The sequence below is a fragment of the Notolepis coatsorum genome (assembly GCF_963971535.1).
Source record: "Notolepis coatsorum genome assembly, chromosome: 3".
NCBI classification, from domain to species: Eukaryota; Metazoa; Chordata; class Actinopteri; order Aulopiformes; family Paralepididae; genus Notolepis; species Notolepis coatsorum.
This window is the reverse complement of record NC_140167.1, coordinates 185,538,350-185,554,611: the sequence shown is the minus strand read 5'-3', so window position 1 is coordinate 185,554,611 and position 16,262 is coordinate 185,538,350. Positions and strand designations below refer to the sequence as shown.

The window sequence follows — 16,262 nt, the reverse complement described above, 5'->3', positions numbered from 1 at the left end:
ATAGGGCTAAATAAATGAGCCCATTGCAATATTTGCAAACCAAAATTCTCTTAAGATAAGAGCAGCAGGGGCGGTCAGGTGGCGTAGCGGAGATTGCGCTCGTCACCAATGCAAGAGGCTAAGGTCTCGACTCCCGGAGTCAGCATTGCCTTGGCTTGGGCTGATCGCTATACTAACTCGTTTGGCTGGGTTAGGGGGAGGGAAGCCGTGGGTGGGAAACTGGCGTTGTGGACAGCGACGCCTACAGGTCAGGTCTGGGCGCTTGCTCAGCGGAGGCAGGACTTGATGAAGGCAGCGTGACCTCCCACGCGTTACGCTTCACCAATGAGAGCCCTCGCTGCCAGGTGAGAAGAGAGCCACTGGCTGTCGCCGCACGTGTCAGAGGAAGCGTGCGGATACTTCAGGGTTCCCTTGTACCGACCAGTAGGAGAACATGCGCACAACAACCAGGTAGGGGAGGGGGGGAATTGGCACAACGACTAAATTGGGATGGGGAGAAAACAGAGAAAAATCGGAGAAAGAGAGGATAAAAAAAGAATATATATATATAAAAGCAGCAAAAACAGAAGGAAAAACAGGAGGAAAACATTTCCTCATTCGTAAAAACAATGATAATAATAATAATAATAATATAATAATAATAATAATAATAATAATAATAATAATAATAATAATAATAATAATAATAATAATAATAATAATAATAATAATAATAATAATAATAATAATAATAATAATAATAATAATAATAATAATAATAATGTAATCATAATAATGATGGTAAAAGTCACTTATTATAGGAAACAGGTTAACACGTTCTCTTCATTCATTCCCCTTGGTTCAATGCAATTGAACAAATGGATATAATAACATTCGCGTTGCAATAGCAGCTTATGCCTGTCACCCCCTCTAGAGGGCCTGTTGACTAGCTCGAGTCCCATATATTTCAGATCGTTGACGGCATGATTGCATTTAGGAAAATGTCGAGCTACAGATGATATATATATATACATCTGAAAACGCTGCTCTATGATATATATATCCACCTGAAACAACGCTGATCTATGATATATATATACGCTGCTCCGATATATATATATATATATCCACCTGAAACACCGCTGTATGATATATATATATATATATATATATATATACACCACCAAAAAGGCTTCCCTGTGGGGACCATAGTGCACGTCTGCTCACTAGGGAGCTTTAGTAGTCGCACGCACCATGTCTGTCCAGCACCCTTTCATGTCCTTCTGTCCCAAAGCCACCCTGATAAAGGCCCATTCAGGCCGCTGTAGGAGAATGTGCCACAGGCCAACAAGGGTCCGCCAAGTCCCTTTATCTGAGGCTGAAAGACGGCGGTGTGTAGCGGGACCGGCGGTATTCAAGGCGCAGAGTGTTGCCACGACGTGGTGGAAGTGTCTTACATTTCACTTGAATACGCTATCCTCTATAGTGACACAAGTCCTGTATGGGAAGAGATTCAGTTCCATTTCCCAGATACTCAGGAAGCATTTCAAATCAAACAAATGACTCGAGCAATTATCAACGGCTGTATTACATGCGTATAACACGGATATCAAAATGTGTTCAGTTAAAGATCTTTGGCATATTTACATTATTGACAGTTTCAATATATGTCGTCACATAAAATGTAGCCTATATCCATTAGGGCTGAAGGATATATAGATGTTATATTGATATCTCAGTATGAAAGCGTCCAAAATCTATATGACAAAGGGTGCAATATGGATATTGTGTAAATTCATTCTAGTATTTAAAACAATCAATACGTTAAGTCGCGTGAGTGTGAATCATCTGGTAGACGTGTCCATTCTCACAATCCACAATGTCATTGCACAGCTACTAGAATAGCGTTCCATGCGCTATTTAAAGGCCATGTTAACGCTACACAAAAAAAAAACACTATAGCCTATTGCTGGTCATATCACACGTGCAATATCTGTCAAAACACAATCGTGGACCCCCGATACACACGACGAAAACACACTCAAAAGGTATTAGACCGACCTGCTCATTAATCATCTAGATATTATGTTTACAGTGTGTACACCTTTAGAAACACATTATTTGTCAGTTCCCCGCACCCCTCCCCCAATACAGAAGTTCATCTGATGAGAGTTGAATTCCCACGGGGTCCCTTTCCTCATGAAGGGCATAAACAATGCATTCAGAGTAATTTACCTGGAGTAAGCCTGGGGGGACCCTGCAAAGGTGAACTCCTATTTACCATCATTAAAACTACAAATCACTTAATACCAATATAAACAGCTCAGCTATTATGTTGCACGGTGCAGGGGGGGGGGGGGGGGTTCATGCATGGATAAGCAAAGATCGGAATCGTGGAGGACAGAATTTAATTAATTAAAACAGCCCTCGGTTAACAGCGCGATTAAAAAAGGCAGCCGCGTCCGACGGACAAACAGGGAAAATGGCGTCACGTATACCGCCCCGGTTGCTTTGGATACCATAGAAGAAGACTATAGCTAGGTGAATTGGAATTATCGGCACAGAGGACGGAGACTACGTTGTATTTCGAGGGCCAAAATAAGGATGCTGTTTAACCCACTGCAATCCGTGGCATTGTTGATGCTCCTTTAAATGGGACAGCGGCTTTCCCCGGCCGCATCTAGAGGGCTTTCTGTACGCGGGAGGAAAGGAACTAAGCCAGAGCCGTGGAGGACGATGTGTAGCAAGGAGCATCCCGACCAGCCCCCCTTCTCTCCTTAACTCTGTTGTGGACAGATTTCCCCTGACAAAAATTAAACTAGCTCCTACTTGGCACTTTATTATCTCTTCAAGTGAATGATTTATTGTTTGTGGAGCGAAATAACCAAAGAGAGAGAGAGAGCGAGGGGGGGGAGATTACATTTCCAGCCAAAGCTCAGGCCTGATCTAATTTTTTTCCTTCTGCTCCCCCTCTGTCCAGGAAAGAAAAAAAAAAGAAAAAGAGAAAAGCTCGAGACAAACAATAATGTCAGCCGTAATTGATCGGAGGTCGCCGGCCTGGGCACCGTAGTAAAAGCGGACTATTTAAGCGACAATCGGCCCTGCGCTCTTCAGACGCCGGCTAATGAAGCTGTCTGTCCGGGGCTATTTACCTTCCTTTAAATGGAAGGGGAGAGATGTACTGTAGGAGACAGGGCCGGAGAGGATCCGGGAAAATAGGACCTATAGCACATGCCTCGGGAACGTATAATTGGCTGGCGAGGGGCAACGGCTGGGGATGGGGTGCTAATTAAATGACTTGTTTAAAGCCTATCTGTCTTTGTTTGCCAGGCTCTGAGCTTTAGGAAACAATGCGCTGTAAACGCTGTTGTCAAACAAACATTCCCGGTGATCCTTTTGATTCGAATTGGCCGAGACAAAGGGGTCTGATTTGCCGGTGCCTGCTAAGCCTTTAGGTTTTTCCCGGGGCGTGGACGGTGTATATTTCCCCCCCTCTCTCTCTCTGTCAAACCGAAGTGCACCTCCCCGGTCAAGAGGCTAACTGGACCGGCTCACTCACTGTACATACTGCGTGCCGTCCTCTTCCGCTGTGAAACAATCTCAGGGTTTTTCCCTCCTAATTTGCTTGTAAAAATGGCCCCCATGTTGTGTATGTATTTCTCAGACAAAGGTGAGACGGCGGCGCGCGTGCACGCACACACAGACACAGACACACACAGACACACACACGCACACACACGGTCGTACAAGCAAGTCTTTGTTGTGGTGGTATCAAGGATTTACACCCCCAATCCCAAAAGGAAATGAATGGGTTATGAAAAAGTGTCCGTCACGCGCTGGGACTTTTAGAGGCCTCTCCACTGCACACTAATCAGCCGTTTCTCTTCACTGTAACTGCCGATCTCCTCAGGAAAACCAACAGCATCACCATGTGAGATTGAAGGAGCATTATAGCTATTACATCAAACATAACACACAGCCTCCATACACTTTTTGTCTGGCGTTTTGCGGTGCCACTACACACACACACACGCGTGCACGCGTGTGCACGCACACAAACACATTCACATACACATTTATGCGTACCGTACGTACGTACGTACAAACACACACACACACACACACACGCACACACACAGATGGCGGGCACAGTCAAGGCTGGTGAGTGCTGTTTCTCATTAAAGGGGGGAGAGCAAGGAAGGTAGTGGGCTTTGATGTAGCCACCCACACAGACCCTCAGTGTCACTGAGTAAAACTTTGAAGCCCTTTTTTTTTGTTTACACAGTTAATGTTGATAATAAAGCAAACATCTTGCCTTTGTTAAATACCTGCCATACACGCAGGTACACACACACACGTATACACACGCACGTACACACACGCGCGCAGGCAAGCGTCCAAACGAGCAACATAAAGAACATACAGGGGATACGCCGCGCGCTAACAAGGAGACGTAAACATGGAGCATGTGGATGCACACTGAGACAGCGACGGGGGATAATTGTGCGTAGGTACGGGGCACACATGGAGCGCCCCGGCAGCAGCGCGGGAGAGAACACACGTGCAAACAATATGCGCAACATTCCCAAAGCCGCCGCCATTGGATACATTAGGAGCTAATTCACATCAATAAACAAAGCGCAAAAGGCGCTCGCTTGCGTGTTTACCGGGGCGATGGGGAGATACGTAAGACACATACTTTCCGAATGTGGGCTGAGGTATGGGCACAGATCACTCCCCGAGATCTCCCTAACGCAATGTTTGCGGAGAGATAGTCACGATAAGGAGACATCTCTTCCTGGTTTGATGAGGTAACATAATTGCTTTCCTCCGCCCCCCCCCCCCCCCCCCCCCAAAGCACTGGAGTGTAACATGTGGCAGGAATTACCACGGAGACAGACAGAGGTGTTTGTCCTATAAGTATATAAAATCCCAGGCAGACAACTTTATTGGATCATTTCAATCTTGGGCCCTAATGGTACGCGTTCCTTTACGAAGATTGAAAGATCAATCATCTCGCTGACAGATAATGTGGTGGAAATGTTTCATCTTGTCTTTGGGCAGATTATACCTAACCCTCCACCACCACCACCACCACAGGGATGTGTTTTATCAGCCTTATTGTTTATTTTATACACCAACTCTTTGCACTAGCTACTTCCCTAATAGGCACTTTATTAAATATGCAAATTAAACTGTCTTGGTGAGCCTCCTATCTGATGGGGGGGGGGGGGGGGGGGGCTTGGGACAGTTCTTCACTACTTCCTAATCTGGTGTGAGTCAGTCAAATCTTCTCCTGAACACTTCAGAAACAAAGGTCCACTGGTTTTAGAAAGCCGCAAGCCTCTCAGCCTACTTTTATCAATGGGGAGCCAATACAAGTTCAAGTTCTTTAATAGTTGTCATACAGAAGTACAGAATACTTTCATACAAAATGCTTCTTACTGTTACGCTCCAGAGACTGTGCTAGACAAGATAGTATCAATTAACATAATAACATAATATAGCATGAATTTAGAAGAAGAAAATGAGGTCACAGTTGTTCGGTATAGACATATGTACAATGTTCTGAGTTACCATATAATATACAATACACAACTATGCAGTGTACTAATGTACAGTACTATCTAGTGCAAAGCAGAAATGGGATGAGGTACAATTTTAGGTACAATTTACAGTAAGGTGTACGAGTTGTAGTGCAATCCTTCATCCATAAATATAAAGTGTGGGGAGTGGGTGCTACAGTGTGTTTGTTTAAAGTGGGTGTGTGCTATAAAGTGTGTGTAGTGGGTGCTACAGTGTGTTTGTTTAAAGTGAGTGTGTGCGTGTGGATGTGTGTGCTATGTGTGTTTGGTGGTTGTTGTTGTGTAGTGTTCATTCATTGTTCGTTTAGCAGCCTGATGGCCTGGGGATAGAAGCTACTTCTGAGTCTTTCTGTGCTCGCCTTGAGACTCCTGTATCGCTTGCCTGACGGCAGCAGTTCAAAGAGGCAGTTGTTCGGGTGGGTCGAGTCCTTAATAATTCTCTTAGCCTTCCCCTTGCAACGCTTGTAGTAAATGTTCTGGAGGGTGGGGAGCCCCCCTCCGATTGTGCGTTCGGCTGAACGTGTCACTCTTTGTAGTCTGCTTTGGTCTTTTGCAGTGCTATTCCCAAACCAGGAGGTGATGTTGCCGGTCAAGATGCTCTCTATTGTACATGAGTAGAAGTTCTTAAGGATCTTCTGGCTGACTTGGAACTTCCTTAGGCGCCTGAGGAAGTAGAGGCGTTGTCGTGCCTTCTTCACCACACTGTTAATGTGTATGGTCCATTTCAAGTCCTCGGATATTTGGGCTCCGAGGTACTTGAAGCTGTTGACTCTCTCAACCGGTGCCCCGTCGATGCTGAGGGGGCTGTAGTCCTTGACCCCCGACCTCCTGAAGTCCACAATCATCTCCTTTGTTTTGCTGACGTTCAGGGAGAGGCTGTTTTCCTGGCACCATCCCGCCAGGACCTTGACCTCTTCCAGGTAGGCCCTCTCGTCGTTGGCAGAGATCAGGCCCACCACCACTGTGTCGTCAGCAAATTTGACGATTGTATTGCTACTCCGCTGAGCCACACAGTCGTGTGTGTACAGGGAGTAGAGGAGGGGACTCAGAACACAGCCCTGGGGGGCCCCTATGTTGAGGGTGATGGATGAGGAGGTGCAGTTGCCTGCTCTCACCACCTGGGGTCTGCCAGTCAGGAAGTCCAAGACCCACTGGCAGAGGTCATAGCCCAAGCCCAGGTCCCTGAGCTTGGCTATGAGTATGGAGGGGACTATGGTATTGAATGCCGAGCTGTAGTCGATGAATAGCATTCTCACATAGTTCCCCTGCCTCTTGTCCAGGTGTGATGCTGCTGTGTGCAGCACATGGGATATGGCGTCCTCCGTGGACCTGTTGGGGCGGTATGCAAATTGCAGGGGGTCCATGTTGATGGGGAGGGAGGAGCAGATGTAGCCCTTTACTAGCTTCTCAAAGCACTTCATGGCTATGGAGGTGAGAGCTACAGGGCGGTAGTCGTTGAGGCAAGCAGGCTTGGATTTTTTGGGTACAGGGATAATAGTGGACTTCTTCAGGCAGGTGGGGATGACAGCCTGTTCTAAGGACAGGTTAAATATGTCAGTGAATACTGGGGCCAGTTGGTCGGCACAGACTTTTAGGACGCGGCCGGGGATGCCGTCCGGACCTGCTGCCTTCCTGATATTCACTTTTTTAAAGGTCCGCCTCACCTCATGCTCTGTTACCCTGAACACTGCGCCTCCATCAGCAGCCGACCCCCCCCCCCCCATTGCCGAGGCTTGTGAGCTGGTGTTGTTATTACCAGCATCAAACCTCGCATAGAAGGTATTGAGGTCGTTTGCTAAGGAGATGTCACTGTTCAGTTTGAGGGAGGCGCCTTTGTAGTCTGTCATCGTTTTGAGCCCCTGCCACATAGCTCTAGAGTCAGCTTGTTCAAACTGGAGTTCAATTTTATCCCTGTAGCGTCGTTTGGCCTCTGTCACTGTCCTCCTTACGTTGTGTTGCGCCACCTTGTGGTCGTTCATGTTGCCTGCCACTAGGCCGTCATTGTATGCTTTGGTGCGCTCTCTCAGAGCTTCACGGACGGATTTGTCTACCCAGGGTTTTTGATTTGGGTAAACTTTCATTTTGGTAGTGGGGATTGTTTCTTTCACCCTAGTACAGACATAGTCCAGCACTGTCTCCGTGTAGGCATTAATGTTATCTGTGTCGCGGAATACAATCCAGTCTGTGTTGTGAAACACTGACACTAGTGTATCCTCTGACGTCACATCCCATTTCTGCACCTCTCGCGAGACTACGGGAGTACTTTTAATTCTTTGTCTGTACTTTGGTGTAAGGAAAATGGATGCGTGATCTGACTTGCCAAAGCCACTATCAGAATGAGCCTTGTAGCCACCTTTAAATTGCGTGTAACAGTGATCTAGGATGTTACCGCCTCTGGTGTTGCAAGTCACATGCTGGTAGAAATCAGGCAATACCTTTCTCAGATTGGCGCTATTGAAATCTCCCAGTACCAAAATGGCGGCGTTAACGTTCGTCGCTTGTATATTGTTTACCTCGTCGTGGAGTCTGGAGAGCGCGGCGTTGTTGTTGGCTTGCGGTGGAATATACACTCCGACCAGGATGATCGCCGTTAACTCCCTCGGGAGGAAGAAAGGACGACACTTGATGGTTATATATTCCAGTTCTGGGGAGCAGTGATTGGATAGTTCCTTCACATTCGTTGGATCACTCCAATTTTTGTTAAACATGAAGGCAATACCTCCACCACGTTGTTTACCGGACTCTGATTGTGTCCGATCCTTCCTATGGATAAAGAAATGATCCGCTGGTTGAATCGCGTGATCTGGAACCTCCGGCGTGAGCCACGTTTCGGTGAAGCAGAGAACGTTGCAGTCCCTAACGTCTCTTTGATATTGAATCCTTGCTCGGATGTCATCCAGTTTATTGTCTATTGATTGTACATTGGCTAGCAATATACTGGGAAGTGGTGTACGGTGTCGTCTGGATCTCAGCCTGTTACGGATCCCAGCTCTCTTCCCTCGCCGCCTGGTGATTCCTTTGTTCCTGGGATCAGGATCTGGTCCCATTGTTTTGAGAATCTCCAAAGGCCATTGCTGCGGTTCGGAAAGCTGATTCAGGGAGTAATCCAATCGGTAAGTTTTTCTTAATCCAATGTCAATGATTGACTGACGGTCATACACATATAATGCACCCACAGTTGGTGCAAATAAAACTCCTAATACTATAAAAATTAACAAAATAAAGCACAGTCTCGTCGGAGCGATCAGAGAGGCAGCCATCAGAGTAACGGATCGCAAGTACCTTGGCATTGTGCTCGAGCGAGGGCTTAAATGGGACCTGTGGACTGACCTCATGAGCACGAAGGCTACGTTCACACTGCAGGCCTTAGTGCTCAATTCTGATTTATTACTCAGATCTGATTTCTTTTAGTTTGGCTGTTCACGTTATTCTTTTTAAATGTGGCCAATGTCCGATTCCAGTGTGAACCGGTCACGCTCCTGAACCGACCCGCGTGCACAAATGAACAATAAAGAAGATGGACGTAAGAAATTGTGATGAATGTCAACCTAGAGAGTGACGTGAAAGTGCATGAAAGTCATATGACTGTTCAGACTGAGGTCGCATAGCAAAAGATCAGTCCTGTATCTGATTTAGAACCACATGGTGAAAGTGGCCCAAATCAGAATCGAACAGAATCAGATTCAATGTGATTTGTGTTGTTCACACTGTTCAGTGTTCACTGTGAAAAGAATCCGATCTGCAGTCACATTCGTCTGCAGTCTGAATGTAGCCTAAGAGACACAACAAAGTCTGTTCTTTTTAAATGAAATTGCCATCTCTTAATGTGCTTTTGAAAGTGTCTTAACCGTCTGCATCCTCTGCCGGTTTGGCACAACACCACAGTGGGGAAACACTGACAGGAAGAACTGTAAGAGCGGCCAGTAAACGGCGAGGGATTACGTTTCCATGGAAGGCATCTCGGGAGACAGGACGATGAACGAGGCAAACAACAGTGTGGGTGACCAGACCACCCCCTCGCCTCCTCATTCTATTCGCTGCCATCTGCGGATGATATTGCCCTCCTCTATTCGCTGAAAGTAGATCCACGTTTTTATTTGTTCCACAGGCCTTTACGTCTTTAAACAGGTAATGCAGGGGGCGGTCAGGTGGCGTAGCGGAGATTGTGCTCGTCACCAATGCAAGAGGCTGCGGTCTCGACTCCCGGAGAGTCAGCATTGCCTTGGCTCGGGCTGATCGCTATACTAACTGGTTTGGCTGAGTTAGGGGGAGGGGAGCCGTGGGTGGGTCCTGGGCGTTGTGGACAGCGACCCCTACAGTTCGGTCGGGGCGCCTGCACAGCGAGGGTAGGATCTGGAGAAAGGTAGTGCGGCCTTCCACACGTTACACTCTCCCGGTGAGAATCTGCGCTGCCAGGCTGGCTGCCGGCTGGCTGCACATGTGTCGGAGGAAAGCATGTGACAGTCTCCGGCCTCCCGGACCAACAGTAGGGGGGGGTGCGCAACAACCAGGAAGGGGGTTGGGAATTGGCATAACGACTAACAGTGGGATGGGAAAAAAATCGGAAAAAGGAGGGGGAAAAAGATAAAAAATAAAAAAAACAGGTAATGCACTAGCAGCTCATGCAGATTGACCATTCCTTCCTGGGGCACAGATGACGTCCAGCTGGTCCTAACTATTGTTCTCTCCTTTCTTTCATCTCTTAATATGTTGCAAGTGTGTGAGGCGTGTGTACTGTACATGTGAGTTTGTCTAGCGGTGACTTTTGTGACGCTCTGATGGAACGCCTTGTGATTTCGCCGCAAATCAATTCTCCCACTGGGATGAATAAAGTATCTATCTATCACCCCCTCCCTCCCACTGTCTCACCCCACCCCCCGCCCGCTGTCTCACCCCACCTTCCGGTCCGCTGTCTCACCCCACCTTCCGGTCCGCTGTCTCACCCCACCCTACCGCCCACCGTCTCACCCCAAACCCTCCAGCCCACCGCCATGCCACTCCCTCCAGCCCACCGCCTCGACCCTCCCTCCAGCCCACCGCCTCGACCCTCCCTCCAGCCCACCGCCTCGCCCCTCCCTCCAGCCCACCGCCATGCCCCTCCCTCCAGCCCACCGCCTCGACCCTCCCTCCAGCCCACCGCCTCGACCCTCCCTCCAGCCCACCGCCTCGACCCTCCCTCCAGCCCACCGCCTCGCCCCTCCCTCCAGCTCACCGCCATGCCCCTCCCTCCAGCCTACCGCCTCACCCCTCCCTCCAGCTCACCACCTCGCCCCTCCCTCCAGCTCACCGCCATGCCCCTCCCTCCAGCCTACCGCCTCACCCCTCCCTCCAGCTCACCACCTCGCCCCTCCCTCCAGCTCACCGCCATGCCCCTCCCTCCAGCCTACCACCTCGACCGTCCCTCCAGCTCACCGCCTCGACCCTCCCTCCAGCTCACCGCCTCGACCCTCCCTCCAGCCCACCGCCATGCCCCTCCCTCCAGCTCACCACCTCGACCCTCCCTACATCCTACCACCTCCACCGTCCCTACATCCTACCGCCTCACCCCTCCCTCCAGCTCACCGCATCGCCCCTCCCTACATCCTACCACCTCGACCCTCCCTACATCCTACCACCTCCACCGTCCCTCCAGCCCACCACCTCGCCCCTCCCTCCAGCTCACCGCATCGCCCCTTTCTACATCCTACCACCTCGACCCTCCCTACATCCTACCACCTCGACCCTCCCTACATCCTACCACCTCGACCCTCCCTACATCCTACCACCTCCACCGTCCCTACATCCTACCACCTCCACCGTCCCTCCAGCCCACCGCCTCACCCCTCCCTCCAGCTCACCGCATCGCCCCTCCCTACATCCTACCACCTCCACCGTCCCTCCAGCCCACCGCCTCACCCCTCCCTCCAGCTCACCGCATCGCCCCTCCCTACATCCTACCACCTCGCCCCTCCCTCCAGCTCACCGCCTCGCCCCTCCCTACATCCTACCACCTCGACCCTCCCTACATCCTACCACCTCGACCCTCCCTACATCCTACCACCTCCACCGTCCCTCCAGCCCACCACCTCGCCTTTCCCTCCAGCCCACCGCCTCGCCCCTCCCTACATCCTACCGCCTCGAACCTCCCTCCAGCCCACCGCCTCACCCCGCCCATCTCAGCCGCCGTATTTGTCGCTCCTCCGGAAATGTTAACGAACGGGGCAATAATCAAGCCATATGCTTGCATGTGGCAAATCTCATTACAGTAAATGACCTTTACCAACCAATGCCAACATCCGCACGCTTGATAACGCAGAGCGTATAGCACACGGCTACAACACTGGGTTTAGTTAACCCAATCATCCACATGGCTGGGGACGGCCAGGACAGCCAAGCCTTCAGGACACATTAACACACCCTGCTCACTCCGCTAATCTGGGTCGGAACCGGCCTCACTTTACATTTGTCGCAGATCACTCTCAATATAACACACACACACACACACACACACACACACACACACACACACACACACACACACACACACATACACACACACACACACATGCAGACAGATACACATGAACACACACACACACACACACACACACACACACACACACACACACACACACACACACACACACACACACACACACACACACACACACACACACATACTGTATAGATAGATACACATGTGTGCACATGAACACACACACACACACACACACACACACACACACATATAGACAGATACACATGTGTGCACATGAACACACACACACAGACACACATGCAGACAGATACACATGTGTGCACACGCACACGCACTTGAACACATACATACACTCAAACGCAAACACACACCACACGCCGCACAAATATACGCACAACGGATCACTAACAATAAACTGCGGCACAGAAAGTGCTGTGGGCAGGAGAGGAGAGGAGAGCAGGAGAGGAGAGACATTACTAGCAGCTGTTACTACTGCGGGTGCAATATATTCAAGCCCAATCAATAAAGCTCCTACAGGCAGTGACACCCAAGCAGACAGAGGAATCATTTCATCTGATACTTAGCAAAGGCCCCCCTTTTAAAAAGATTGCTTTCAGTCAATGACAACCAGTTGTCATATGACTCAGGCCCCAGAAATTAAATATATTGACGAGCGTTATCAATCACGGCCCACTCCCGCCGTCCGTATCGCCCGCAGGGGGGGGATCGGCTTGCATGTGGTCACCAGATCATCCGTTTTAATTACAAAATTAGCATCACTGCCTCCTGTCTTACCCCCTTCCTCCGTTACAATCACATCACAGGGAGGAAATCTAGCGATACAGTCTGGAGCAATACAGCTGTAAATGCTAATGATTTCACTAGCGAGCGCATGATGTCGTTTACTGTGGCTCGTGAATTGTACATCATTTAATCAATGCCTTTTATGGTATATCGATATGTTCATATGTGCCGAGATAAAATGAGCCTCCAAGAAAAAAGCAAAAAAAAACATATGCGTTTACTGGCTTAGTCATCCTTGTTGACATGGACTCGTTTAGTTTTTCATTTGTTGTTTTTTTATTTTCACGTTTTCTTTTCTTTTTTTTAAGGAATTCTAAACACACAAACGGAAAAGACATTCCTTCCCCTCCGTCTCTCGCGCGGTGTGAAGGACACGCTGAGATTGTGGAAATTCTTTAACATTGTTTGAACTTGCTCTCTCTTTATCTGGGCTCCCAGGAGGAGGAGGAGGAGGCGCGGATGATGTGATGATGGTGAAGATGTCTGCGGCTCAGTGTGCAGTGATCGCTCTATTTGGAACCGGGGTTCCCGTATCGCAATTGAGTGGGAACACCTTTCAGAACCCGGCGGAACCCGACAAAAAGGGTCTGTGGGAAAAAACAACAACAACAACACAGACTATTTCTATCAAAAGAAAATAAAAAAAAAAGCCTTAAATTCTCACCCTGATTGCCACGTATTGTAGCCAGACTGTGTAATCACGGTGGAGGAGAATGTAATTTGGTTGTTGTCATCACCGCCACGGTGTTGCCATTACAGTTATTACACACAAGACGATATCATTGCGCCATGCTAATGTGTCCTCTTAAGACGTAATCACGGCGAAGTGAAAAACACATGACGACGCTAACGTGGCTACGACGCCGACGCCGCAGATCTGCTGCGAACGCGGAAAATAAAAAAAGCGCCCCGGCGTTTGCCCGCAAATTACAGGCCCCCTGCATATTTCACATTACCAGAACCTGTGAAAGCTCATCATAGCTGAAAGGTTGAATGTCATTTATTACACGTATCACATTTACACAAGTGACATTGTCTTTTCAAATTGTGTTGATCTCTTCACTTTCAAAGGTCAGTCCCTTCCCTGGCTAAATTCAACCTGACAGAGAATGCTGGGGAGGGGACAGACAAACGCATGCATCACCCCCCACATCAAAGCACTCCAAATTAATCTATCCAATTAATGAAGAATGAGGCCTAATGTTGATGAGGGCTGACAAGTCGACTGGTCAGTTGTTTTTTTATAGCTCTCCCCCTGCTATTGTGAGGTAACCGCAAGAGACAGTCAAACAAATATTTGCATGACATGATGTTTGTCTTGCATGCCATCTCTCTCTCTCTTTCTCTCTCTCTCTCTCTCTCTCTCTCTCTCTCTCTCTCTCTCTCTCTCTCTCTCTCTCTCTCTCTCTCTCTCTCTCTCTCTCTCTCTCTCTCTCTCTCTCTCTCTCTCTCTCTCTCTCTCTCTCTCTCTCTCGTTCATTCTCTCTCATTCTCTCTCTCTCTCTGTAATTCCACAACTCACGCTAACTTGATACGGATCATTACGGAAATAATGTTTAATCAATTCCCCTTGTTATTGTAATCTATTTCTGCAGTTATCTGCGTCTGTGTGTGTTTTGCGGCAAAGACGTCGACGTCTTCCCCGCCACCCCATATTCAAATTTCACGCCGATGCTTAACAGCGCCCGCCGTCGGAATGAGAACGAGGACATTAGACTTCATTAAAGAGAGGAATGATTATCAGGTTTATCTTTTGAAATGTCTATTAAAAATGTGTGTGTCTCCCCTCACTTATCTGTCACCTGGCTCCCAGGAGCCTGGCAAGACTAATAGAGAGAGATGGTGAGCCAATGCCCAGGAGAGAGACAGAGACCCATCAACTACTCAGCCTGGAAGCCTGTCTGTCTCTGCCTTTGTCTCTCTCTCTCTCTCTCTCTCTCTCTCTCTCTCTCTCTCTCTCTCTCTCTCTCTCTCTCTCTCTCTCTCTCTCCGCCGTCTCCATCCGGCCGGGCCCGGGCGCGTCACTGTCTCACTTACCGCCGTTCCGCCAACTCTGCCTCCTCAGACAGCTTGCTGTGGCTTCCCTCTGCCCAAAACAACCTGGTATCAGGGATGAGAAGAAGCAAAACAAACTCCATTGTAATCACGCAGATAGGAATCTGTCTCGTATTTTTAAAGAAAAAAAAGGGGGGAAAAGAGCGGCAATGATACGCTCGCACACTGGATATTATGCAGCCTATGGCTACAATCTAGTCGCTCTCCCTCTCCAGAGTCCGGGCTGACAAAGAGGGAGAGCCCACGAGAGAGCTGGGGGAGGAAGATGGATGAAGTTGCCCCTAGACACTCATATCAGGTCAGTGTGTGCTTTATCCCCTAATGGTTAAGGTTAGTATTGGGGAGGGGAGGGGGGTGATACTAGATCTTAGCCTGAGGGCCATTGTTCTGTCTAGGGGAGCAGGAAGTAGCCACCATCCTCCATCATGGCCCACATTTAGCGACGCCGGGGCCACCAGCGCTAGAGTCGAGCTGCAGCAGCAGCACTGGGTGGAGGGTGGAGTGGAGGGAGCGCTCGCTTAGCTGGATGTGTCCTTCCACCCAGAGAGCTTTATTATTAGAAAGGACATAAACAGACTAATTAAATGACAGCGGCGGAGCCGGCCTGACAGCTGGCGCAGAGTGTGTGACCCAAACACATCCCTATCAAAGAGCAGGCACACACGGCTCTGTGTGGTGTGTGCATGCATGCGCGACTATTACTTTTATTTATTGAAGGTTGATTTGTTTTGGCCCCGTAATTGATGACTACTTAATGACTTTATTTTTCCTGTAATTTCGCAGGGCGCACACGCTATCATCTTAATGTCTTAGTTACAGGTCCGGCGCCTGCCGCATTGACTCATCGGGGCGCTGTGTGCTGATATGATCCATAATGGTACAAATGCTATCCAGCAGAGCTGTAAACAGTGCCGTAATTAGCACACTGACTCGGCGCGGCGTGCCAGCGTGGCCGAGCGCGGACCCCATGCGGAGGGGAGCCTGGTTGCGCATTGATCTCGGAAAGTTAAGGCTAACTGACCCAGATTGTTTTGTCTTGATGTACCTTCTGGATGAGCGATGTACTCTCCCGGCGTCTATGGTTTTCGTCGCCGGGACAAACAGGACGATTTGGAAACCGGCTGTACAGTAGCTTTAAAATGAATACACCCTGAATAATTAATGGGGCCTTTTAAAGCATTGTTATCTGTGTGAACCGCAAACACGAAACCACTGATGATGAGAAAATATGGTTTTAACAGGTCAATAACGGTGAGTGCAACACGAACAGCTTAATCAATGAGGCTGCAACGTTTGCAAACAAGGACTTGAATTATAATGCCGATAATTGATCCGCTCCGTTTTTCCCCCTTTTCTCCTTC

The 16,262-nt window shown here is 48.9% G+C and overlaps 1 protein-coding gene across 1 annotated transcript in view; it reads right to left on the bottom strand.

The window, feature by feature from the left end:
• Positions 1 to 16,262, bottom strand: part of dachd (dachshund d) — a 129,559-nt gene that overhangs the window by 65,277 nt on the left and 48,020 nt on the right. Inside the window, exon 4 of the mRNA XM_084311471.1 lies at positions 14,884 to 14,946. Coding sequence (XP_084167597.1) covers positions 14,884 to 14,946 — 63 coding nt within the window. The remainder of the gene's footprint in view (positions 1 to 14,883; positions 14,947 to 16,262) is intronic.